A 24,911-nucleotide genomic window follows, 5' to 3' on the forward strand; every position below is an offset into this window, starting at 1 on the left:
AACATGATCTGCTGTTGCCTCCTCAGGCCCTTTGCCCGCTCGCCCCCCCCCCCCCCCCCTTCCCTCTCAGATAGCCCCTTTTCCCCTAGGCACCTCTCCCTCATGGCTTGGCGCTATTAGATGACATCACCACACTGTTTATGGCTGATTTACCTTGCTGTCTACAGTGAATCCTGGCTCCAGATAAGCAACTTTGCTTTTTTCTGGTACTACCACTGGCTCTGGCCAGTACCAGCTCTTCCAAGGGCTGCACCTGGAACAGCAGACAGCAGGACTGTGTGTCTTAGGGCAGGGAGAGGAGAGGGTGGCGTGGTCTGAGGGCAGAGGAGAAACAGAGCCAGGACTCTCAGAGTGTATCTAGACCTCACTGCCAAGATCTGCTCTTCCCTCTTTTGTCTCATCTTTCATACACATAAAACATGATTTGTGCTTCTTTTGTGCACATAAATCAGGAGTCTGAGACTATCCTCTCTTTAGGCCCTCCCCCATCCCAATTTAAAATATGTGCTTAGTCTTTTGAAATTGCTGAACTCACATTTCATCCCAGTTTTCTGTGCACTTTTTAAATCCCTGATGCATGAGTATAACTATCTTATTGCCTTGGGAGTTAATTTTTTTTAAACATGCATTGAATTTCAGCACAGTTTTAGTGCATGGCTTATTACATCGACCTCTAAATATATTCATGAGTTACATTTGTGTACATTTGACCTTGAGAACAGGTTTATATTGCATATTAAGTTCTGGGTAGTCTAAAATCAAGACAATATCTGTGGCCCTGAAATATTGGAGTTGGTCCTCACAACCATGCAGCGCTAACCTGACACAGGGAACATATATATCAAGTTAGTTCAATAAAAAGCCATTGTTTGCAATTTGGATCCTTGTTGTAGGAGGCTGTATAATAAGTTTTTGCCACCGTGTGGCTGCTTTGGCTAACTGCAAAATTCTATCCTGTATTCTGGATTTTAGATGTAATAATAGGGACCATTCAAAATGAATTAATTTTCATTAACACAGAGAGGCAGTGACATTTGAAATCCATTCATCTGCCTGGATTTTCTATCACTTTCAATAATATTCTATGGAAAAGTGCCTGAACCTCAACAGGTGTGATTTTCAAAAGCACAGCATGTAGGACCATGTGGACTGCTGCCTTTACACCACCCCCAAGTCTGGATCTAAATCGGCTCATATTATAATACTTCTGGACAGAGGGAGGGATTGCACCAACCCCTAAATGCATTTTAAATGTTTGAAAAGTATTAAACAGTTCATTTTATTTCAGGTGAGAACAGTTTCCTCCAATAATCTACTGGCGATCTATGAGTTTCTATCCTTTCTATGCACTGTATCAGACACCACCGGGCATAAAGGCCATTCCCAGGTGTTGCTATCCTGATCTAACTCTACCACATGGTAGAGATTCCTCCACAGTAGGTGCAATGTAGGTTGATGAAATAAGTGAGGACTCCAAAGCATAAGACAATGGAATTGCCATGCTAGGTCAGACCGAGGTCCATCAAGCCAAGCATCCTGTTGCCATCAGGGGCCAGTCCGGGTAACAAATATGGGTAGATCCCAAAAAGAAGATCAAACATAGTACATGATGTTCGTGCTGGGATCCAATTCTGCTTCTTATGCCTCACCGGCCATCAGCAACAGAAGGCTCAATCAAAAAGGAAGATAGTTGGCCTAGGCAGAAGTCCTTCTATCGTCGGTGGCCTGGATTTGATTCCCCTTGTTTCTGGTGCAACTCATAGACAGGTCAGCACAGATGGAGGGTATATACACACATTGCCCCATCAGCACAGTACAGCTAAGGCATGTATATAAGCTACGCACACACTGTCTCATCACAATACAAGTGCACCATGGTTGTAAGCTACACACACTGCCCCATCATTATAGTACAGGTGCACCATGGATGTAAGCTACATATATACACATTGCACCATCATTTTTTATTTTATTTTTATTTATTTATTGGTTTTATTTACTGAAGTTCATCAAAGATATCACATCGGTTTACATTATAACAGTAACTTGCGCAAAAGATGCGTTTGACATAGAACAGGCAAGGTTAAATAAACATCATAAACTGCAACAGGTTGGGAAGAGGACTATATACACTATATACATAGAGCTGTGGCATTTTATACAATAAAGATACCTTATGGGTTGTATCAGGGATTAATAAGAAAGCTTCAACTGTGTGACGTTTACATTGCAGAAGGTATATTCATTTCGCTACAGGAGAAGATAGGAATGATTCAGTTGTGTAGGCTGAGGAAAGATGGGTACAATTGGTAGAATGTATTTGGGGGGAGTATTGGTGAGAGATGGACATGAAGGTAGGCTGGTTGGAGTTAGGTGTAAGCTTTTGTGAACAGCCACGTCTTAAGTTTCTGCTTGAACGTTTTTTGGCTGTCCTCCTGACGTAGCTCTACTGGCATTGTATTCCAGAGGGCAGGTCCGGCTACAGAGAGCGCACGTGCTCTGGTGGAGGCCAAGTTAGTGTTTTTGGGGGAGGGAGTATGAATGGTAGCGAGGTATATCTGGTAGGTTTAGTTGACTGGTGGAATCTAAGAGAGTCGTTGAGCCAATTCATCTCTGGATTGTGCAGTGCTTTGTGCATGATGGAGAGGGCATCACAGTATAGGTGGAGCATGTACGTAAGCCATAAAACATACTATGCCCCATCATCTCAGTATGGGTACAGCAGCAAGGATGTAAACTACACACACTCACACTGCCCCATCATCACAATACAGGTGCAGTATAAATGCAAGTTATACACATTGCCCTATCATCAAAGTACAGGTGTATCAAAGATTTAAGCTCCACACACAGAGCCTCATCACCACAGTACAGATGGAGCACCATTTAAGCCAGAAACACACTGTACCCCCATTATCACAGTACACGTGCACCCATGGATGTAAGCTACACACACACACTGCCCCGTCACAGTACAAGTACAGGAGGAGCAGCAGGATTGGGAGGAGGTAGGTGAAATGGAAGGATAGTGAGCCAAACTAAAGGAATCCATAAAAATGGTAACAAATCTATATTGGGAAAATAAAAATAAGAGAAAAAGGAACCTGATCTGGTTCTCCAAAGAGGGGCAGAAAAAATAAAGGCAAAAAGAGCAGCATTCAAAAAGCAGAAAGGAACTCAAAAAGAGAACCCAGGAAAGAATATCTGGAACAGCTGAAAGAGACAAGGAAAGCAGTCAGGATGGCAAAAGTACAAACAGAAGAATAGACACCTCTGAAACTTTCACCTCGCGTTATTTCTTTAGCCATGTCAGAGAAAGGAGGACGATCCCAGGCGGATCAGTAAGACTTAAGATGATAAGGAGCACTGCGAGGAGAAACAGGAGGACAGGCATAAATGTGAAAAGTATTTCTGTTCTCTATTCACTGAAGACGACTTCGGACAAGGACCACACATTGTTGGCAAGAGTACATGTGGGAGTAGGGTGGATACGAGACCGTTTACGGAAGAAGGTGTCTGTGTGCAACTAGCAAAGCTGAAAATGGACAAGGCCATGGGGCGGATGGGATGCATCCTAGAATATTAAAGGAAGTCGGAGAAGTTCTGGCAGGTCCTTCAGACGTTCCAGTTTACAGTGGTTCCATGGCTCTGTGGAATATATTTCCTGTTGTCTGCTTGCTTCTTGTATCTATGGCAGGCTTTTCAGCTGACTATTGAAGTTAGGATGCTGGTGGGGTAAGCTAATTTGCTCTTCCAATATATTATATGATATGTGGGAGAACTGTATAGGTACCCCTGAAGACGTCTGACTTGGCAAAACACATTAGTTGGGTCTTCATGAACAGAAATGGATTGAGTTATCAGCAACTACCACCGTTTAAACTATTTGAGCTACTTTTGGATTAGACCTCAAAATTCCTAAATTTGGGTTAGGTTTTGAAGCTCTTCTTGAACTTTTAATAACTTTACAATTTGTTAATTTTTTTTTTACATTTGGGTTTTTTCTCTTTCTTTCCCTTTTTAATCTTCTTGGGAGTGTTTGTTTTTTCCTTTGGTTTTCTTTTCTTCTTTTTTGATGGCAGTTTTTGTAGTTTGTTTGTCCTTTGTCCTTTTGGTTCCCCATCAGTGTAAATGTCAACTGTTTGCTAATGTAATTATGATTCATTGGTTCTATTTGATGCTTGTGTTGCTGTTTGGTTTCATTCTTTGAGTTAGGTTTGAGTGACACATATTTAGGTTTACAAGATATTTTTTATACTGTACTTAAACAATTTTATGTACTTAATTCATATTTAATAAATTGAGTTTTTGAAAGTTTGCCAGTATCCTTGGGTCCTCTGAAATACCCATTCAATAGATCTTTGGAGACGAGAATGGTTTCATGGGACTGGAGAATGGCAGATTATAGGCCCTCTTCATAAAAGTGGCAGAGAGGAAGCTGCAAACTAGGTTAATCTTGCCTCAGTGGTGAGAAACTTAATGGAGACTCTCCCAAAGGAAAGGATAATGAACTATTTACAATGCAACAGGATGCAAGATTCATGGCAGCATGATTTTGAGGCAGATCATGTCAAATGAACCTTACTTCTTCAACTGGATGGCAAAAGAAACCGATCAAGGACATATGCTGTATATGGTTTACTTAGATTTCAGCAAAGCTTCTAATACTGCCCCACATAAGAAGCTCATGAATCAATTGAGCAGCCTGGGGATAGGTCCTAAAGTGGAGGGCATCCTTGAGCGCTGCTCCTCTCTTGGCTGGGATATAGTGCGCTTTGAGACTGCGTAGACCATGGCATCCACTTTTGGACATGCCAGGAGGTCTTTGTCAGCTGGGTCCAGAGGGTACATGGCTGCCAGGGCACGTCCCCCTTTGAATGTGGTCTCCGGGGCTTCCCATTCCAGGTCAATTAGCTGCTGGACGGCTTGTAACAGTGGGAAATGACGGGAGGTCTGACGGAGTCCCTCTAGGAGGGGGTTCGTCTTAGGTTCCCCCAAAGCGCTTGTGCCTGGGATAGCGAGCTCTTTCAAGCTGTGTGTGACTATGTCTGGAAGCTCGTCCTTGGTGAAGAAATGCCTCATGGTTCGGTGGGGTTTGGTGCGTAGGGGGGAGTTCTCCTTCCTCCAGGGGTTCTGAATCGTCATCTGAATTGTCCGTATCCCCGAAGGTGGGGCTTCCGGGCGGTGGAGGCACTTCTCTGGGCATAGAGGGTCCCGGTATGTTGAGGTCCTCTGGCGGAGGCTGTGGCCATGTTATCGGAGGCCCCGGCTGCATGTGGACGAACGTATGCAGGCCTTTGAAGAATTCCACCCAGGAGATAGATGCTGGGTCTAAATTAAGAGGCGCTGTGTCCCTGGGGAATCCCGTTTGAGGGAGACTCCCGCTGGGGGACGCGAGATCCGGCGTACTGTTCGAGAAGCTGGATCCCGGCACCGGCTGGGGGGGGGGGCATGGGCTGAATCCCCCAGGGCCTCCTCGCACTGTATACACAGGGCCGTGGCCTCCTCATGCTGCGCAGCTCTGATGTGGCATGCTGGGCAAAGGCTCGTTCCGGGCAGTCTCCGGCTGCGGGGGGAGAGGGAAAATACCTTCACCGCCACGCTCGAAGTTGCACCCGCTGCCTCTCAGCCTCACCCATTGCCGGGAGCTAAGTCCACGCCGAGGGTCAGCTGTCGGACCAAGGCCAACTTCCGAGGGATCGCGGAAATCACCTTGGGAATTCTCAACTGGGGGAGGGACCCAAGGAGTGTCACCGCAGGAGAGCGGGGCTCGTCTGTAGAGGTAAGATTTCTTCTTATTTTGGTTTTCTTTGGTAAAATTACTCTAACGCTGTGCGAGCGCACATAGAGTCCCTAACTGCTATGGAGACGGAAAATACTGAGGAGCAGGGCTTCTTGCAGGGGTATATGTTCTAGGGCTGACGTCAGATTGAAATCTGATCCGTCTCCAACTGCTATCAGGAGTACACTATACCCATTGGTCCTGAGTCCATCTGCTACTCGCTAGGAAAATATTCTTTTATGAATCCTCTTTCCAAAAATGCAGAGAATATTATAACTACAATAAAACAGCAATAATCATAATAATCATCATAAAAAGATTTGCAACAAGTAGCATGGGATAGACTTAGTTTTTGGGTACTTGCCAGGTACTTATAGCCTGGATTGGCCACTGTTGGAAACAGGATGCTGGGCTTCAGGGACCCTTGGTCTGACCCAGTATGGATTGTTCTTATGTTCTTAAATTCCTTTCACTGTCAAACACTTTGTGAGGTAACACAAACCCTGCAAAATAAATAAATACCTAGAACCTTACCATACCATAAAGGCAGTAATTCTCAGGACTCATATAGCAGCAACCTTATCTATGAAAAGGTAGCAAGGCCCTAGAACACTAATACACTACCTAATGGGCAAACAGAACAAACCAGACTACTACAATTCCCTACAGAGAAACTATACGCTAGCCAGAATACTGCATCTCTGTCACACATGCACAACACAAACAGATCCTTACTTAATACAGAATAAGGGACTAAAATTAGAAACAGAATCATGCAGACAAAACTGAAATGGAAAGCCAGAGAAACCAGACTCTGTGAACTCTGGATTACTGAAGAAAAAGCAAAATACAAATATATAATAAATGTACATTCCCAAAGATGGCACATTCCAATCACTGAAAGTCAAAATTGTTTTTTTACCTTTGTTGTCTGATCTTATTTTTCTAATCAGTTGGTCCCAGTCTCTTTTTTCCCTTGTCTGTCTCTTTTATTCTGTTTCTTCTCTCTCCTCCTATCTTCTTTCCTTCCTCCTTCACACACATACACACACACACACACACACACACACACAGAGGCTCTCTTTCACATGTACTCTCTCTCATACACACACTTTCTCTCACAGGATCCCACTCTTCCATGCTCTCTCTCAAATACACACAGGTTCTACCCCACACACAAGCTCTCATTCTCACATGCTCTTTCACATATGCTTCCATTCCCACAAACACAACACATTCTCACTCTCCCATGCTGTCTTTCAAACGTAGGCTCCCATTTCCACTACAGACACATACAGGCTCTCACTCTTACATGCTCTCTCCCACACAAACACACAGGCTCTCACATGCCCTCTCACACATGCAGGCTCTCACTCCCATACATACATACACGCACAGGCTCTCGCTTTCTTATGCTCACATACACAGGCTCTCACATGCTTTCTACCATTCCCCTTCACACACACACAGTCTCTCACTTTGACATACTCTCACACACACAGTTTCATATTCCCATACAAATATACAGGCTCTCACTGAAAGGCTTCTGCTCCCACTTCCATACATATGTAAACACAGGCTCTCACTCTCATATGCATACCACTCTCACACAAACACACAGGCTCCCATTCCCTCACAGACACATGGGTTCTCACTTCCACCTGCTCTGTCTCTCACACACACACCCACATCCTAGTAGGCTCCTGTTCACATCCCGCCCCCTTCCCCCCCCCCCCCAAGCAAGCTCCTATTCACACACACACATGCCCAGGCAGAATCCCATTCACAAACACCCCCCCCCCCAGGCACGCTACCATTCACACACAAACAAACACAAAACACAGGCAGATCCCATAAGGAGCAAAAGGGAGAGCCTGTTCTGCTGCTGCTCCTCCTCGTGTGTCTGCCCACAGTATTAAAAACTTGCAGGGCTAGCATGTCCTCTATGCTGATCTCATGATGCACTTACTGGCTGCACGTGTTTTGACTGGCACAGGGCTGGCATACGTAGAGGAGCAGGAGAACAGGCGCCTTCCAGTGAGATCATCAGGCCTCCTCCACTTCTCAGCTGCCGGTGGGATGGGGGTCCACCGTCGGCCTCCTGGGCCTCTTGCTCTTCTTGGCCGCCACTGCCCTGGATGTACATGCCCGCTGTCCACTGCGGCCCTGTGACAGGGCCTTTCACTTCTTGGGCCACTGGGTGACTCTGATTGGGTGGGCCTGAGCCCAAAGTGGGTGGGCTGTTGCCCACTCAGGCCCACCTGTGGCTGCGCCACTGCCTGAAAGGTGTTAGTAATGCACAAAAGGCAAAATCTTTTTTCAATTGCAAGTTAAGTTCTGGAGCTAGGGGGCATGATATGTAGCTCCAAGTGAGAAAACACAGGAACGCTGCCAGGAACAGCAGTTACAACCCTAAAAAAAAAAAAAAAAAAAAAGTTTTGCTGGGCCATTTGTGTCTTTTTCTGCTGTCATTTCATTTACCGTGTTGCTGCTTCATCCCTCCGCAATGCGTCTAACTTGCAGTGGCGCAAGTTAGATGCATTTAGACACACGCACTGGCATTGCCCCCTCAGTATAGAAGCAGCAGGGGTGGCAGCAGCACTCCATACATACACCCAGCTGTAGCCTGGGCCCCCTTTTGGTCACTACTGTTAAGAAGTCGTCTTTTAGAAGTGAAAGATGTGCGTCTCGCATTTCTGTAAAGCTGCTGGGTTGGCTGTTTCCCACAGTGTGCAGTTTGTTTAGTTTGGGGGAGGAGGTGTGGTATTTCGCTGTATTCTTTGTATTTAGGAGTGGAGGAGTAGTCTAGTAGCTAGAACAGCAGGCTATGAACCGGGGAGACCAGGATTCAAGTCCCCACTGGGGATAGGGAGATATTTAGAGTATGTAATCCGCTTTGAAGTGCATGCGAAGTTACTTTATTCAAGTTCCATTATATAACCTTTGGTTACCAAAATATGAGAAAGGAGCAGATGATGTCACTGCAGGAATTAAGGAAAACCTGGAACTCAGCCAACTGGAAGACAGAACAAGCTGTATCTCGCCACTATGAAACTAGAACAAGGTGTTCCTGGCCAATGAGAAGCCAGCACAAGGTGTGCTCAGCCAATGAGTAGACAGAACACACATTGTCCTGCCAATTGAATAAGGGGAAGAATCTGTGTGGCAGATGAACGTGAGACAACACAGAACAGGATGACTGAGAGCACCGAGTTTAACACAAATACAGGCCATAATTCACGGGACGGCCGTTTGTACATTGCACAATAGTCTGGCAGAGGCTGGAGAAAAACTCTGCAGTGCTAGTCAGCAGAGGGTAATCAATCTGTTATCACAGGATGTGGTCCAGGCGACTAGCCTAGCAGGGATTAATAGAGGTTTGGCCAAGATCCCAGCGGAAAAGTCCTTAACGCACTATTAGCCAGGTAGGCTGAAGAAAGCTATTGCTATCCCAGAGAGCGAGTAACAAGAAGTAGATTTACTTTCTGGGATATGCTGGGTACTGGTGACCCAGATCGGCTACCGTTGGAGACAGGACGCTGGGCTCAGTGGACCTCAGTTGGACCCAGCATGGCGTTTCTTATGTTCTAAACAATGCCAGGTCATTGGGGGGACAAATGCAGGCTCCCCGAGTACTCTCATTGATCCCATCCCCCAATCCCAATCTCCTTCGTTCTTTCCCAGAACCCACGTGCTGTCAACCCCCATGTACTCTTGGAGCCATCCAACCCCAGTCCCTGTACTACGGACCCCCCCGAGTTCTTTGAGACATTCAGCCCCAGTCTGAGTTAGATGCTCAGCCCCCATCCTGCTGAGTGCTTTGAATTTGTTGAAATGAGATGGGGTTTGGGGAAAGGGCTTACCGTGGGTTACTGTTTTTGTATTAATAGCTGAGTGGTGGACATGGCACCAGGAGGCACCAGGGAGTTTTGGCAGGGAGGGGACATCACAGGGGTTTGCAAGGCCCTTTAAGCAAAATAGCCCTCTATCCCACACTGCTATGGCTGCAAAGATGGCAACATTGGCACAGGGGTTACTAAACTGCAATATTTACCTTACTCTACAAACCCCCACAGAAATGTTCACATTTTGAGCAGTTTAGTAAATTGGCTTTTTAAGTTAGCTCCTGCAGCATCATGGAAGATTTGCAGCCCTTCATCTTACCCATCTTCATCGTTCATTTAGTACATGCTCTTCCAGCCCTATGACAATTACATTTTAGAGCTGTGAGAGCTCATCCTTCCAGGAGACACTGCTGGTTATCCATGTGATAACTGTGCGAAATCTCTCTGCTGGGGAGCCAAGTGAGATTCATGCTCTAGAGCAGGGGTCAGGAACCTATGGCTCGGGAGCCAGATATGGCTCTTTTGATGGCTGCATCTGGCTCGCAGACAAATCTTTAATAAAAAAGTAAAAATCTAACAAAATCCCCCACCCTACTGACGCCCCCCAAGACCTCCAAAATTAATTTACTACAACCCCCACCCTCCTGACCCCCCCCCCAAGACCTACCAAAAGTCCCTGGTGGTCCAGCGGGGGTCCAGGAGCAGTCGCTCCTGGACCCCTGCTGGACCACCAGGGACTTTTGGCAGGTCTTAGGGGGGGTCAGGAGGGTGGGGGTTGTAGTAAATTAATTTTGGAGGTCTTGGGGGGGCGTCAGGAGGGTGGGGGGTTGTAGTAAATTAATTTTGGAGGTCTCGGGGGGCATCAGGAGGGTGGGGTTTTGTTAGATTTTTACTTTTTTATTAAAGATTTGTCTGCGAGCCCTGGACCCCCGCTGGATCACCAGGGACTTTTGGCAGGTCTTGGGGGGGGGGGGGGGTTTAGGAGGATGGGGGTTGTAGTAAATTAATTTGGCAGGTCTTGGGGGCGTCAGGAGAGTAGGGGGTTGTAGTAAATTAATTTGGTAGGTCTTGGGGGAGTCACTCTCACGGAATTACATTTTAAAATATGTGGCGTTCATGGCTCTCTCAGCCAAAAAGGTTCCCGACCCCTGCTCTAGAGTTTGAATGACTAGAATTTCTGCTCAGTCCATTAGCTCATGACAGCAGGAACTTCAGCCCAGCCTGCTGTCCTTACCTCAGACTGGACTGTGATTCTGTATTGTCAAAACTTCACCCAGAACTATGCTTACTTGGGAAGTAATGTTTTAATTTTGCTCGCTAACACCTGAAAATCTTAAGAGACCGAGCACGCACTGTGACCTTACCTGCGCACTGGGCTGTGGAAATATTGCTAACTTCTAAATATTGCTAACTTCTAAATATTGCTAACCTTCTAAAAAGACAAAAACCATCTAGCCATCCTGCAGATAATATTCCTTCAAAGCTCCTACTTCTCATTCCAAACACGATCGCAAAACCTTTAACAAGTATCATAAATTGCTTTTTAACCCAAGGAAGTTACCCTGACAGCCTAAAAACTGCCTCACTCAAACCCCTTCTCAAGAAACACAATCTTGACCCTAATTTACCTGCCAATTTTAGACCCATCTCTAATTTGCCATTTTTAGCCAAAATAACAGAAAAGCTGGTAAACACCCAGCTTTCAGAATACCTGGAAGATCAAAATATTCTACACCCCTCACAATATGGCTTCCGCAAAGCACGCAGCACGGAAACCCTCCTTATCTCACTTACAGATCATATTATAATGGGTCTTGACAAAGGCTACTCCTTTTTATTAATCCTGTTAGACATCTCCGCGGCGTTTGACACCGTCAACCATTCCATTCTTCTGGATCGCCTAACAGACATTGGTATCTCAGGATCTGCCCATAATTGGTTCAAATCTTTCCTTTATAATAGATCCTTCAAAGTTAAAATCAACAACAAAGAATCGCCATTAACAAAATCCAATCTAGAAGTACCTCAAGGATCTTCCCTTTCCCCAACCCTTTTTAATATTTACCTCCTACCCCTTTGCCAATTGCTATCCGACCTTAATTTAATTCATTATCTGTATGCAGACGATGTACAGATTCTTATTCCTATTACAGAATCTATTTCAAAAGCACTTTCCCATTGGAATAACTGCCTTACATCTATCACTAACCTCCTCAATAGATTAAATCTGGTCTTTAACTCTTCAAAGACGGAGCTCTTCCTCATCTCTGCAAATGAAGAAAATACTCCCATACCATACCCTCACAACGCATTCATCACTCATAAGCAGGTGAGAGATCTAGGAGTAATTCTGGATAATAGACTAAACCTTAAAAAAATGGTCAATACCACATCCAAAGACTGTTTTTACAGACTCCAGGTTCTGAAACGACTCAAGCCACTTCTTTTTTTCAAAGATTTCAGAACAGTACTCCAGGCGTTGTTATTCTCTAAGATAGACTATTGCAGTGCTCTTCTCCTTGGCCTACCCAAAGCGACCACTAAACCACTTCAGATGATTCAAAACACTGCAGCAAGATTACTGACTAACACCAGCCGAGGAAATCACATCTCACCCATCCTCAGAAACCTACATTGGCTACCAGTAAATTTTAGAATCCTTTATAAAGCAATCACCTTAATACATAAGTCCATCCATCATCAACTCCAACTCGACCTTGAAATCCCCTTCAAAATTCATTCCTCCAATAGGCCTATTAGAGACAATCATAAAGGTACTTTGAATTACCCCCCATTACCCCCCAACCAAAGCCTCACGACTTTCCTCGACCAAAGACCGAGCTTTTTCTATAGCAGGTCCATCTATTTGGAACAACATTCCTTCAAGCCTTCGACTGGAACCCTGTCTCATTACGTTCAGAAAAAAACTTAAGACGTGGCTATTCCACCAAGCCTTTGATGAGCCTCCAGACAACCCTTAGTCTTCTTTTTCCTCACTTGGATTTAGAAGATGAAAGCCCTACAACCTTTCAGACGAAGAACTCTGGCACTCACCGATTAAAGCATCTTTTTGCTCTATTCCAAATTCCTTTGGATAATGCTTCTTCAATTATTTTTGACCTTTAACTTCCTTCCAGCTCTTAAGCTTCCCAAGTTTTTACTCCTTGTTAAATGTAACTTTTATCTTATTCTCTTCTCTTGTTAATTACTTTTATTTATTGCTTCTGTTATACCCTTGTTTTATGTAAACCGATCCGATATGGTTTAATTTACTATGAAGGTCGGTATAAAAAACTGTTAAATAAATAAATAAACTTGTAAGCCGACAGACTTTTGTTTGGAACAACAAAACCACTTGCCTGCGCCTGTGTTTATTTTGGATCTGGTACACTAGCAAGAGAGAACTATTGGGCCCAATGTAACAAAGTGCACAATAAAAGATAAAATAACCCCTGCTGCAATAAGCAAATGGTGCGCTAATGCATTGGGAGTTAAAAAAAAGCATGCTAACCAGAGTTAAAAATGTATGCTCAGCTTTTTGCATAGGCTAAGCGTGTGCTTTAACTCAGAAGTGGGTGGAAGTGCACCTTATTACTTCGGCCCCACTTTGTGGCAGGAATGATTCAGCCCCTAGTCCCAGTGACCGATTTAGGTTTCTGCCACCCCCACCCCCATACCCCATCCCTTACCTTTAGACAACAGGGAGCAGAAAGAGGAAAGGCTCAGGGGTTGATACCGCGGCAAAAATTAAAAATTCTGAAGCACGCGGACAAACATTTCCATCTTTTATTTTGCATTATAAAGATAAAGTAGGTCTCCAGCCTTGCTTGTGTTTGTATAATTTATTTTCTTTTTACTGGATGAGGAAAAGGGATCTTAAGTATCAGTACAGAAAGGGGAAAGGAGAGGGGGGAAGAGAAGAGGAAGGAGGACTAGTGATGTGATGAGAGGGAAAGAGGACCAGGGATGGAGAGGAGAAGGAAGGAAGGGAGATTCTATGATCGGGGGGATAAAATCCAAACTCAGGGGAGAGATGATCTGAATTGCAGGGGTGGCGGAGGAGGTATGTGCCCTTACCATGTGCCAGTCCTGCTCCCTCCTCCTATCCACCACCAGCACTAATCCCCTCTCTCTCACACACAGACACACTGCCCCCCACCTTCAACCTCCAGCTGATCCCCGTCTCCACCCCCAGTCTCTTTCCTCCCCTCCTAAACTCCCCTTTTGCTCTGCCTGCTCACACCCTCATCTCCTATTCTGGAATGAGAGGAGGGGGGGAGCCGGATTAGGTTGCAGAGCAGCTCTTGCTTGTTCCACTAGGTCTGCTCCAGGCTCACCCCTCTCCTCCTGTTCCCCGCACTGCCAGAGAGAGGATAGGTTGGATCAGGGAGAAGGCAGCTGTTCTCTGCTGTGTAAGATTCAGCACCGCTGGAAGGCAGAAAATCTTCAAACTACTGCCCCCTCTCCTGCAGATTTTGCAGTCCTCGGCACAGGCCTAATGTGCATTATCATTTAATGTCTTATATTGACAAATGCAGGCTTGCATGGTCCATTACACCAGTGTTTCTCAAGCTGGTCCTGATGTATCCCCTAGCCAATCTGATTTTTAGGATATTCACAGTGAATATACATGAGACGTTTGTTTAGACTGAACCTCTAATATATGCAAGTCTCATATGCATAGATTGTAGCAATCCAGGAAACTAGATTGAGTGGATACTCCAGGACAGACTTGAGAAACACCTGCATGCCACCATTTATTGACCATCTAACAGCAAAGGATCCCAAGGCCCTTGCTGTAGATAAAGGTTATAATTAGAAAGCTTGGGGTGTGCCTTTTCAATAGCTGATGTCTTAATACATTAGTCAATATCTAATGATGGCAGCTGCAATATCAGCAGAGCTCCTCCTGAGTTTTGCAAGCAACTTTTACTGTGTAGGACCAACTCTATGTATGAAAAAAATATATTTTAACCCATAAACTAAGAGCTACATACAGACAACTAGAATTAGGTGCAGGCAGATCTCCTTTACACTACATACTGAGTACAGCCCCAGGAAAGCACTATTCTCCGTCACATTATACACCAAATATGATCCAAGGAAAAAGCAGTTCTTTACAATACACATTTATTCCAAGTGGCGGAAAAGGCAAGTCTCTTAAATCAGCACACTCTGAGCAGACCTGCAGCCTTCTAAATACTGCTGTACCTACAGACCAGGAGTTATGGAGCAGTAAAGCCAATCACAGCTGTGGGATGCCGGACCACTATGTGCACCTCATGGCTCGGTCTCATCCTCAGACAGGCCAGGGATGGTGCAAAACTAGAAACACCTTGTGATTTCACTCAAGCTCTGGGGAGGACACAAGTTATATACCTTATGTATTTATTTCAAACTCATTATTTGATTCTGTTTACATAAATTTATGTAGGCAGCAAGTAAGAATGAATTCAGTTGTTACACGTGACGTCCATCTAATGGTTACATCAGACACAGTACATGAGTGCAAGGCAATGGCATTGTGATGTCATCAGTCCTCATGACAGCTGCTTTGCCACCATTGGCTAACTGCACTGTGATGTCATCACCCACTGGTACAAGCTGATGAGCTACCAATGGCTGGAGAACAGCCCAACACATAAAGGAGTTCTTTAGGCTGCATCCTGCAGGTCCAGGAACGGTTTCCTTCTCATTGCATTTGATGTCAAATCCCCAAAAATCTGAAATACTCAAGGCTGTAGAAATGGAGCGAGAGCTTTGCTGTTGGCACTTTACAATGGAAGATCTCTTCTGCTCTGCACAATCAATCCTTTTAACACTCAGTGTGAGGTCAAAAACAGACACAGGAGTCAGATACTGAGCAGAAGGGGGGAAAAAAAAAAAGAAGAAAAAGTCCACAAAATAAGCAAACTGCATATGGAAACAAGTCCGTACTATCCTGCCACAGGTAAAGAAGCAGATCTGATGGAGTGCAGCAAAACTATGGCCCTTAAGGAGGTGCCTGGGGCCGGAGGAAGCAGGGGCTAGTGCAGAGGAAGCAACGGTTTTTTTTTATTGCCCTGTGCCCCTGATTCACAAGGTGAGGGTCACCTTCCCCCCACCCAGCTGGAACATAGCATGTGCCAGGTTAAAGGTCAGCACATTCCATAGGGTGGGAGACAGGAGGGAGCTTGTTGAAAGAAAGGTCCCACGGCAGGAGATCCATGGAGGCTCTTGGTCTGATCTCTAGGCATCTGTTCCATCTTTCCTCTCTTTGTGGCGGGGCTTTCTACATCTGCGGAGAAAAAGAGGTCCTTTAGTAACGGTCAGCCCTGGCCAGGGAGTGGGAAAGGAGGAAGAGGGGTGCCCCATAGTTCCATGCCAGAAGGGACAGGCTGATCCTGTTCTGTTTTTACCCGGCGGCATGCACAGGCTTGCGATTTGGGCTCCCCTGCTGACCGAGTGGCAGTGCTGTACACTGCTGCGTGGAAGATCTAGGGCTGGTTTCTGTGCCCAACATTCTTCCCCGCCCTCGGCTAGTCAGGGCAGCTTTCGCAGCCTACTTTCTCTGCAGGTGATTTTCTGGCACGAAACAATGAGCCCAGGTTGAAAGGTATACAAAGCATGCTCTCTGCCTCTGGGAACACCTCCAGAGTCAGAGGTTAGAGGCAGGCACGTTCTTCTCGCCAGTCTAGGAGCACCTCCAGAGTCCATGGACAAATACGCATAAGTTTCACCCCCAGGGAGGCTGGGTGATATTCAAAGCACCCGTTTCTGCAGGTAAATGCTGTATTACCCCTGGAAATGGCTTTGAATATTGTCCTCATGCTGGGTGTATTCTGGTCTCTTAATAAATAATTAAAAAAAAAACTACGCAGGAGCTCCTGCTCCATGCATGAAATGGAGGTAAAACCAGGTCTGAATCAGCCTGGCCTTTTGGACATGGGGCTGTGTGGCCATGAGAGAGAATATAAACCGCCCCTTCCCCCCCCCCGCCCTATCCTGAGCCAAGGCGGGGAGTGGGTGGAGGCTGGTGCACTAATGAGCAGCACTAATTAAAAATGAAATAACCCGTGTTCCCCATAGCCCTAGTCACGCGTGGAGATGGCTTCTAGCCCCTCTCACCTGTGCGCTATCTGTTTGCATCCACTACCCCGGTGCTGCGGCTGATGGGGCAGCAAATGCCACCCAGGAGCAGGAGGGGATGGAGGAGGGCCGGAGGCTTCCTTTGCTCTCCCTGCAGGGCCCCTCAGGTGCAGCGCCTTTGGTCTGTAAACAGAAAGGAGAGAGGGTGTGGCAGGTTAGGGAACAGCTTCCAAGTGCTTGTGTGAGCTGCAGCTTTAAGAAGTCGCCTTCTTGCCCCATGCATTATTTGGAATTTGGCCCTGTACCAGGGAAGAGAGAGCGTCCACCTGACCTTTGAGCCCTCTTCCACCCTCCCTCTCTCACTATTCCCAAATTAGCTCCGATGGGATTCCAGCCTTCCTGTTCTGTGGTCTTTGCTTTCCTGCATCTACATTCTTTTTTTTGTTTGGTTTATTTAAATAATGTAACTCAGTACAAAATTTAAAAATACAATAAAATAATAGCGCAAAACCATACACAAAAAGACGAGTTCCATTCAACTCCATACATACTTAAATCTACAGATGCCACCGTATATATTATACCAAAGAGGTTTTATAGTCCTGAGGCGTCAAGGCACAAAACAATTTTTCTTCTCTTGCTTGTTGATCATCTTTATTCAAAGATTTGTTCATAAATTTAGCATCCGACTATTCCAGAGACCTCCAGTCTAGCATTTTTCCAAACCACGATTTGACATGTGGTGGATCTTCCACAATCCAATGTTTCAATATTACTTGCTCTCGCCAGTTGGAGAGGAAGCTAAATTTAAGGCTCCTAAGGACAGGTCTTCTGCCCAATCTGTAAACCCCAATAATAAACCTTCCCCTGTAAAAGGAGGTTTACAAAGAATAATCATCACCGTTTCCCCACACAATAAAAAGCTGTGGGTTTGTGTGTCCATCATAAAATATTTGGACCTACATTCTGTTTTCATAATACAACTGAATCGGACCTCCAGGCTGGCTTTGAGGGGAGTTTGTAAACGCCACTCTGCAAATGCTACACGAAATACAACACAAAGAAATACAGACCGACAGTACAATAATTGTGAACCCAGGACAACAAGAGCCATACATACCGCCGCTGACCTTTTAACCTCTTTCTCCTTGGCCTAGAAACAATCAAAGAAGAAAGTGAAAGCCATGCATTTGTCTGGATTTTCTAGCATTTTTCCATGCCAGCCTGTTGAAAATGTCTTGAACCTGGGCAATATGTAAGACCATGGTGGGCCTATCCTCCTGAGCCTGGAGGAAACTAAAGTGCCTCTGGATGGACAGACTGAGCTAGCCCCTAAGCACTTTTACCCTGGCTGAAAAGCATTAAAATAATAAAGGATTTTACAAATAAAATGTAATTTCTCTGATAATCATAAGCATTATATCCCCTCCCCATATCACTGGGTAATGCTCCCACAATCTCTTCCCCTCTACCACTGTGCTCTGCTTCTCGTGATCCCCATCGCTGCAGCCTTCCCTCACTAGCTCCTCTCATCAACTGCTGTACTCTCACCCCTCCCCCCCCCAATAGCAACACAGCGCCCTGCAGGTACTTCTGACTCTCACAACCCTAAATCATTGCGCCATACACCTGCACGTACGCAACTGCTTGCCCGCCCCTCACCTGCACTCACAGCTCCAGTGTTCAGTAAAGCTCATCGCCTCCTCACGAGATTTCCCCTGGACTGGACTCACACGAACCACCTGAGAAAGGAAAGGAATGTCAGTCACATCATCTCCCACCATGCAAGCTCCCGAGTCCTCCGAGTGAGAGTGAAAACACAATACCGAGTGGTGACAGAGCAAGGCAGCCCTAAGGGGGGGTCACAGGGAAGTGGAGGAGGCTGGGAGAAATCCTCTAGGGTTACAGTTTGGGGCTAAGAGAGGAGCAGAGCCCAGGAGATTACAGGGACATGGGGGAGGGGGATGGGGAAGATTCCTCTGGGATTGCAGCATAAGGCTGGGGGGGTAGCATAACCCACGTGGTGGGGAAGGTCTTCTAGTATTTAAAGCACAGTGAGAGGAGAGCAGAGCCCACGAGGGAACACCGCTAGTGTTACAGTATAAAGACTGAGAGGGGGCAGAACTCAAGAGGATACAAGGGAGCCTCTCTAGTGTTACAGTACACAGGTGACAGAGGAGCACAGAGACCTGAGGGTGCAAGGTCGAGAGAGATGGAGAGAGCCCTAGAATTGCAGCAGCTCTGTCTCCCCCCCCCCCCCCCCCCCCCCCCCGATTTCTGCACGGCCTCTGCTCACCTACCTGCAAGACTGCGACATGCATCTCCACAGGGACACAGTCCAGCCTCTCATCTCCACAGCAACCCCCGCAGCGCCGGAGCGAGACGCAGGAGGGCTTAAAGATGTGCTCGGCCTCATGGGGGAACTCGCTGAGAATATCCACCAGTGTCTCAATGGGACGACAATAACTGCGGTTCCAGACCTCAGCAAAGAGCATCACTGAGGGATGATGGGCAGAGAGAGAGAGAGTTATTTACTACTAATGTTTTATATTACTCTTCAGCCCAATTCTGCCCTCATAGAATACTGGACCTATCACTGGCAACAACAGGCAAAAAAAAAGGCAGCACCTAGTCCTCATGTTTGGGGACTACCCTTCTCCCATCAACTCTGTCTGCAATCCAGGATCATCCTTAGTGCAGGAGCTCCAGGCGATCCTTCGTTCCCCACTTCACGAGGAGGGAGTCGGGGACCCGGGACGGCACACCTGCTGGATGAAACGCTCTAGGATCTCTGGATTTGGGCCTTCACTAGAACATCTGAAGAACACATGAACCCTGCTCTCAGGAAATCTCTGACCTGGCCCATCTCACCCAAAGTGCAATCGCTTTCGAGAGCAAAGCTTCCCTCATTCAGAGCCACCTCGGGAGGAGAGCCCAGGGACGAGCTATCCTCACATTGAGTGGATAACGAGAAGAATGCCAGAAGGCATCCAGAACTCAGTCCACCTCTCGGGCCCTGTACCTCACAGGATTAGGTGGATGCAAGATGGCGGAAAAGTGAAAACAATAAAGCCATCCAACCCTTGCCCAACAGAGACAGGAAGGCAATCTTACTAGTTGCCTCCAGGTGACTAGCATCTAGGTTCTGCTCCCCTCTATAATGGTAAGGTTTTGTTATCAGTGGCCCCACCACAAGCACATTCTTTGATTTATAGACTGCCATCCCAAATAACAGACCAAGAGGGAAATTTCCACAAGAGTCAATTAGAGATTTGGATAAAACAAGGGAGTAACCCTTCCCTTATAAACAGATTAAACTACTGTCCCCTTGCAAGTCATTAACAAAGGAACATAAAATATACCAAATAACTTTAAGGAACTTGACATTAATCAAGCATCCCTACACACTTAGAAACTTTACGTACCTAACAACTCAATAATATTAAGATGATACAGACATCCAGCAGCAACAGGGGGGCTATTCAATGTTTTGCACCGAGTGCACATGTATCATCTCTACCAGTTAGTGAGAGGCTGACTGCATACGCTCTGTACAAAGAACTCCTGGCTGTCAGAGATTGGGTCCAATCTCTGGAGGCAGACCGAGAGGCAGGGGCGGATTGGACTATCGGGGGATCGGGCATCTCCCGGTGGGCCAGTCGCTCTAGTCACATGGTCTGCCGAGCACGGCCGTGACAGAGTCGCACTCGGCAAACCACGTGGTATCTCCTGGGTGGCGAATCCCCGGGCCGGTCTTCATCCGGAATCTGCCCCTGTCGAGAGGAGATGAGGCATTCAGAGAGATATCTATCTCTATATCTACACCCAGACACAGAAAGAAGACCCTCGTGAATGCAGTAGAGTGGTCTTAGTGCGGCAAGGTTGCCTGGAAGGAGAGCATCATCCTGGTGTGGCAGGAAATGATCCTGTAACTAGGACCAGCCCTCCACGCGAGTATCCTCTCGAACCAAGGTTGTGTCTCCAGGGGCATGTACTCAGGAGGGAAGGGGGGTGGGGTGGTCATTGTAATTAGTGATTTAGTCATTAGGAATATAGGAAGCTGAGTAGCTGGTGGGCATGAGGATTGCTTGGAAACCTGCCTACCTGGGGCAAAGGTGGCACACCTCACATGTCACCTAGACAGGATTTTAGACAGAGCTGGAAGGAGCTGGCTATTGTGTTTATGTGGGCACAAAGGGCGAAGGAATGTGTGGGAGGGAGATCTGCAAGTCAAATTTAGGCTTTCAGGTAGAAAGCTGGAACCCAGAAACTCCAGGTAACGTTCTCAGAAATGCTCCCTGCTCCCCACACATCACACCAGAGGCAGCAGCGGTCCGGAGTCCCAATGAGAGGATGAGACAGGGAAGAGCACTTTACGTTTATTGGGATCTAGGCAACATTTTGGGGAAAGGGGAGTCTATGCTAAAAGGATGGTCTCCACCTTAACCAGATGGAACCAGGCTGCGGGCACAAATGTTTGAAAGGCTAGGAGCAGCTTCTGAACTAGATCAAGGGAGAAAGCTGACAGTCGCTCGGAAGTGCATGACCCAGAGTGAAATACCTTTAAAAGATTCTGCCGTAACAGGGGAGTCAGAATAGCCCAATAGAGAGGTTGTGATAAAGGTGGTAGTCCAGGGTCAATTAAGTAAAGAATGCATAGAGATAAATGATGCCAAACTGCTCATTTCAATTGCTGGGCCAGTTGTTAAAATTAAAAAACACTCTTTGAATTGTCTGCATACAAATGCCAGACGTCTTGGAGGGTTGGCATGTATGGCACTGAATGAAGAGGTGGATATAATAGGCATCTGAGAGACCTGGTGGGAGGAGGATAACCACCAGGGTACAAATTATATCGCAGTGACAGGCCAGGTCAGATCGAAAGAGGAGTGGCGTTGTATATTGAGGATGGAATCTCTATGGATAGAAATGCCATGTGTTAAGTGGGTGCCTTGCCTTGTTCTTTTAGTGATGAAGTTCCGACAGGTGCTTTTGAATCACCACCCAAGCTTCTACATTTGTATTTATTTTTTCTTTGTTTATCCCCTCTGTTTGCCAGCATCTTATGTTTGTTGTTAACGGAAAATGCTAAACAGTTTGGGAAGAAAAAAAAAAGATATTCCATGTGGGATGAGGAAGAATATAATGCTGGGGGTATACCACAATACGCCAGGCCACAGTGAAGAGCAGCGGAGGACTCGCAATGTCGGACTGGCCCGGGTATTCGCCGCCCAGGCCGGCCCAGGACACGTCACGTGGTCTGCCGAGCGCGGCTCTGCCATGGCCTCGCATGGCAGACCACGTGACTGGAGCGATTGGCCCACCCGATGCCCGATCCCCCAATATGCCAATCCACCCCTGGTGAAAAGGCAGACAGTAAAACACTAATAGAAATTAGGAAAGTTAACAAATTAGGCTACACAATAATAATGGAAGATTTCAATTATGCCTTTATTGACAGTAAATGTCTCATTGGGATATGTCTTGATGCCATAAATGACTTCTTAATGTTGCAGTTGGTCCTGGAACAGACCCAGGAATGGGGGAAGAAGGAAAATCTCTGCATCTAATCCCCACTGCAACACAGGATCTAGTGCGATACGTAATGGAGGTGGGATGCTTGGCAATAGTGATTATAAAGTAATAAAATTTAACAATCACTGAAGGAAAGATATTAGGAAAAACTACAGCAGTAGCATTTAACTTTAACAAGGCAGACTATAATGAAATAAGGACATTTAAAAAACAAAAAAGGAGTGGTTGCAAAAATTGAAAGTCTGCATGGTGTGGATGCTGTTTAAAACACCAAATTAGAAGCCCAGACTAGATGTATTCCATGCCTTAAAAAAAGATTAAAAAAAAAATAAAAAGACCATCAAATGACTGCCAGCATGGTTAAATGGTGAGGTGAAAGGCCATTAATGCCAAAAGGACATCTTTCAAAAACTGGAAGGTGGATCCAAATGAAGAAAATAGGAACGGGAATAAACATTGGCAAGTTAGATGTAAAGCATTAATAAAGCAGGCCAAAATAAAATTTGAAAGGAAACTTGCCAGGGAGACAAAAACCCAAACTAGAAACGTTTTCAAGTATATGTGAAGCAAAAAGTCAGCGAGGGAGTTGGCTGGACCACTAGATGACTAAAGGATAAAAGTGACGCTCACTGAAGTCAAGGCCATAGCAGAAAAACTAAATTAATTCTTCGCTTTGGTCCTTACTCAGGAGAGTGTCAGGGAGATATCTACGCCAGTAGTATTCTTTGAGGTCGATGATTCAGAGGAACTGAATCAATCACGGTGAACCAGGAAGATGTAGGGGAGCAAGTCAACAAATTAAAGAGAAAAAAAAAAATCACCAGGAACAGATAAGTATATGCCAGAGTTATGAAAGAACTCAAACATGAAATTTCAGGTGTCTTAATCTCATTCAAAGCAGGACTGGAGGAAGGCCAACATAATACACATTTTTAAAATGGGCTTCAGTTGTGATCTGGGAAACTGCAGACTAGTAAGCCTGATGTCGATCCTAGGCAAAACAGCAGAAGCTATTCTGAAAAACAAAATTTCTTTCAATGGAGAAAAGTAGACAGGGGTGTGTCCCAGGGATCTGTCGTGGGACTGGTACTTATTAATATAAAAGCATATGAACTGTCATACTAGATCAGTCTGAGGGTCCATCAAGCCCAGTATCCTGTTTCCAACACTGGCCAATCCAGGTCACAAGTTCTATCTGACAAGATCCCATACAGTAGATAGATCTCTTACTGCTAATGCTCTGGTGGGGGGGAGGGCAATGTAATAAGATGCATTAACATTAGCAAGGTTTCTACTCCCGTTTTTTTTAGCATGCATTTTTCTGGAGTAAGTTAACTCTGGTAAGTAAGTAACTGGCTATTCCCCAGCAATGCAGACAGGTGAGTTAAAGGGTAGATACCTTAAAGCACATTTTCTTAACACTGGGAAAAAAACCCCAAAAAAACTCAGCTCACATTTTTGGTGGCCAGGTTGTACTATTGCTGTGCCCAGTGTGATAGTGTCTAGCTGCTTTCACAAGACTGGGCACAGCGATAGAATAATTTTGGCCACCAGAAATGTGAGTTTACTCCACCTTGAACCCAGGCGTTTAATTTCCGGTGCCCTCAGGAAGGACACCTACAGTTGAACAGGATGCCAAAGTCGGATGCAGAGCACCAAAGTGCACACTGTTCCGCTGAAGGTGCCTGCCCCAGAGAGCTTATGCTTTGATTTTTTTTGTCCTGCCTTATCAAAATGGCACTGCATGTGAGAATGCTGCTCTGCATCCCATCTTGTGCACACACTCTCTCATTCAAGGTCATTTTCACAAGGAATGGTAAGTAAAATAAAAGAATAAGCTCTCTGGGTGGACACCAACAGTACACACTTTAGCACCATATGCACAAGTGCTGTCCAGCTGTTCAGGAAAACAAAGAAGAAGTCCTGTGACTGGTGCCTGCCTCAGTGAGCTTACATTAGAAATTTAATTCCTGGGTCTGAGGTGGAATAAACTCACATTTCTGGTGACCAATGTTGTCTGTTGTTGTGCCCAGTATGGTACTCCATCTCAGACCCAGGAAGGACTTAAGTATCCAATGTAAGCTTTCCGGGGTTGGAAACTACAGCTTAACAATGCATAAGCTCTCTGGGGAGGGCACCTGCAGCTGAATAGTATGCCAAAGTCAGGATGCACAACACCAAAGTGCATACTAGTTAGCTGAAGGTGCCTTCCCCAGAGAGCTTATGTTTTGTTCAGCTGTAGCTGCAAGCCCAAGAGAGCTTACGCCAGAAACATAACTCCTCCTTTGGTTGAGGTGGCACAAACTCATTTTTGGTGGCCAAAGTTATTCTATTGCTGTGCCCAGTGTGGTAGAAACAGCTAGATGTTACCACTTGGGCACAGCAATATAACATCACGGCCACCAGAAATAAGAGTTAACTTTTACTCTACCTCAGGCCAACAAGTTAAGCTGAAAATTCACAGTGTTTGAAGTTGGAAGGAGTGTGACCGAAGTGGCCTTGCATTCAAAGACTGGCACCGGGCATCCCAACTTGGGCACAATCTTGCTTGCAAAGCCATTTGGGCAAGGCATGCCAAGTGAAACAAAGGGTAAGCTCTTTAGAATGGGCAACTAACTAATTAGGGATGCACAGCACTTACTTTCCACGGTAGGTGCCAGCTTTAGAGAGCTCTCTTTTCA

General features: G+C 45.8%; 1 protein-coding gene across 4 annotated transcripts in view; it reads right to left on the reverse strand.

Moving 5' to 3' along the window:
- Positions 1-13,399: 13,399 nt before the first annotated feature.
- LOC115072943 (snake venom vascular endothelial growth factor toxin HF-like) overlaps positions 13,400-24,911 on the reverse strand; it is a 31,421-nt gene continuing 19,909 nt past the window's right edge. For 3 of the 4 annotated variants that reach the window (XM_029570971.1, XM_029570974.1, XM_029570972.1), the window contains 5 exons: positions 18,996-19,192; positions 18,358-18,437; positions 17,816-17,848; positions 16,735-16,878; positions 13,400-15,904 (listed from right to left, as the gene is read on the reverse strand). In XM_029570971.1, the coding sequence (XP_029426831.1) occupies positions 15,856-15,904; positions 16,735-16,878; positions 17,816-17,848; positions 18,358-18,437; positions 18,996-19,192 (503 nt within the window). In that variant the 3' untranslated portion in view covers positions 13,400-15,855. The remainder of the gene's footprint in view (positions 15,905-16,734; positions 16,879-17,815; positions 17,849-18,357; positions 18,438-18,995; positions 19,193-24,911) is intronic. The other variant, XM_029570973.1, reaches the window with a different exon arrangement.

The sequence above is a fragment of the Rhinatrema bivittatum genome, chromosome 11, assembly GCF_901001135.1.
Source record: "Rhinatrema bivittatum chromosome 11, aRhiBiv1.1, whole genome shotgun sequence".
Taxonomy (NCBI): domain Eukaryota; kingdom Metazoa; phylum Chordata; class Amphibia; order Gymnophiona; family Rhinatrematidae; genus Rhinatrema; species Rhinatrema bivittatum.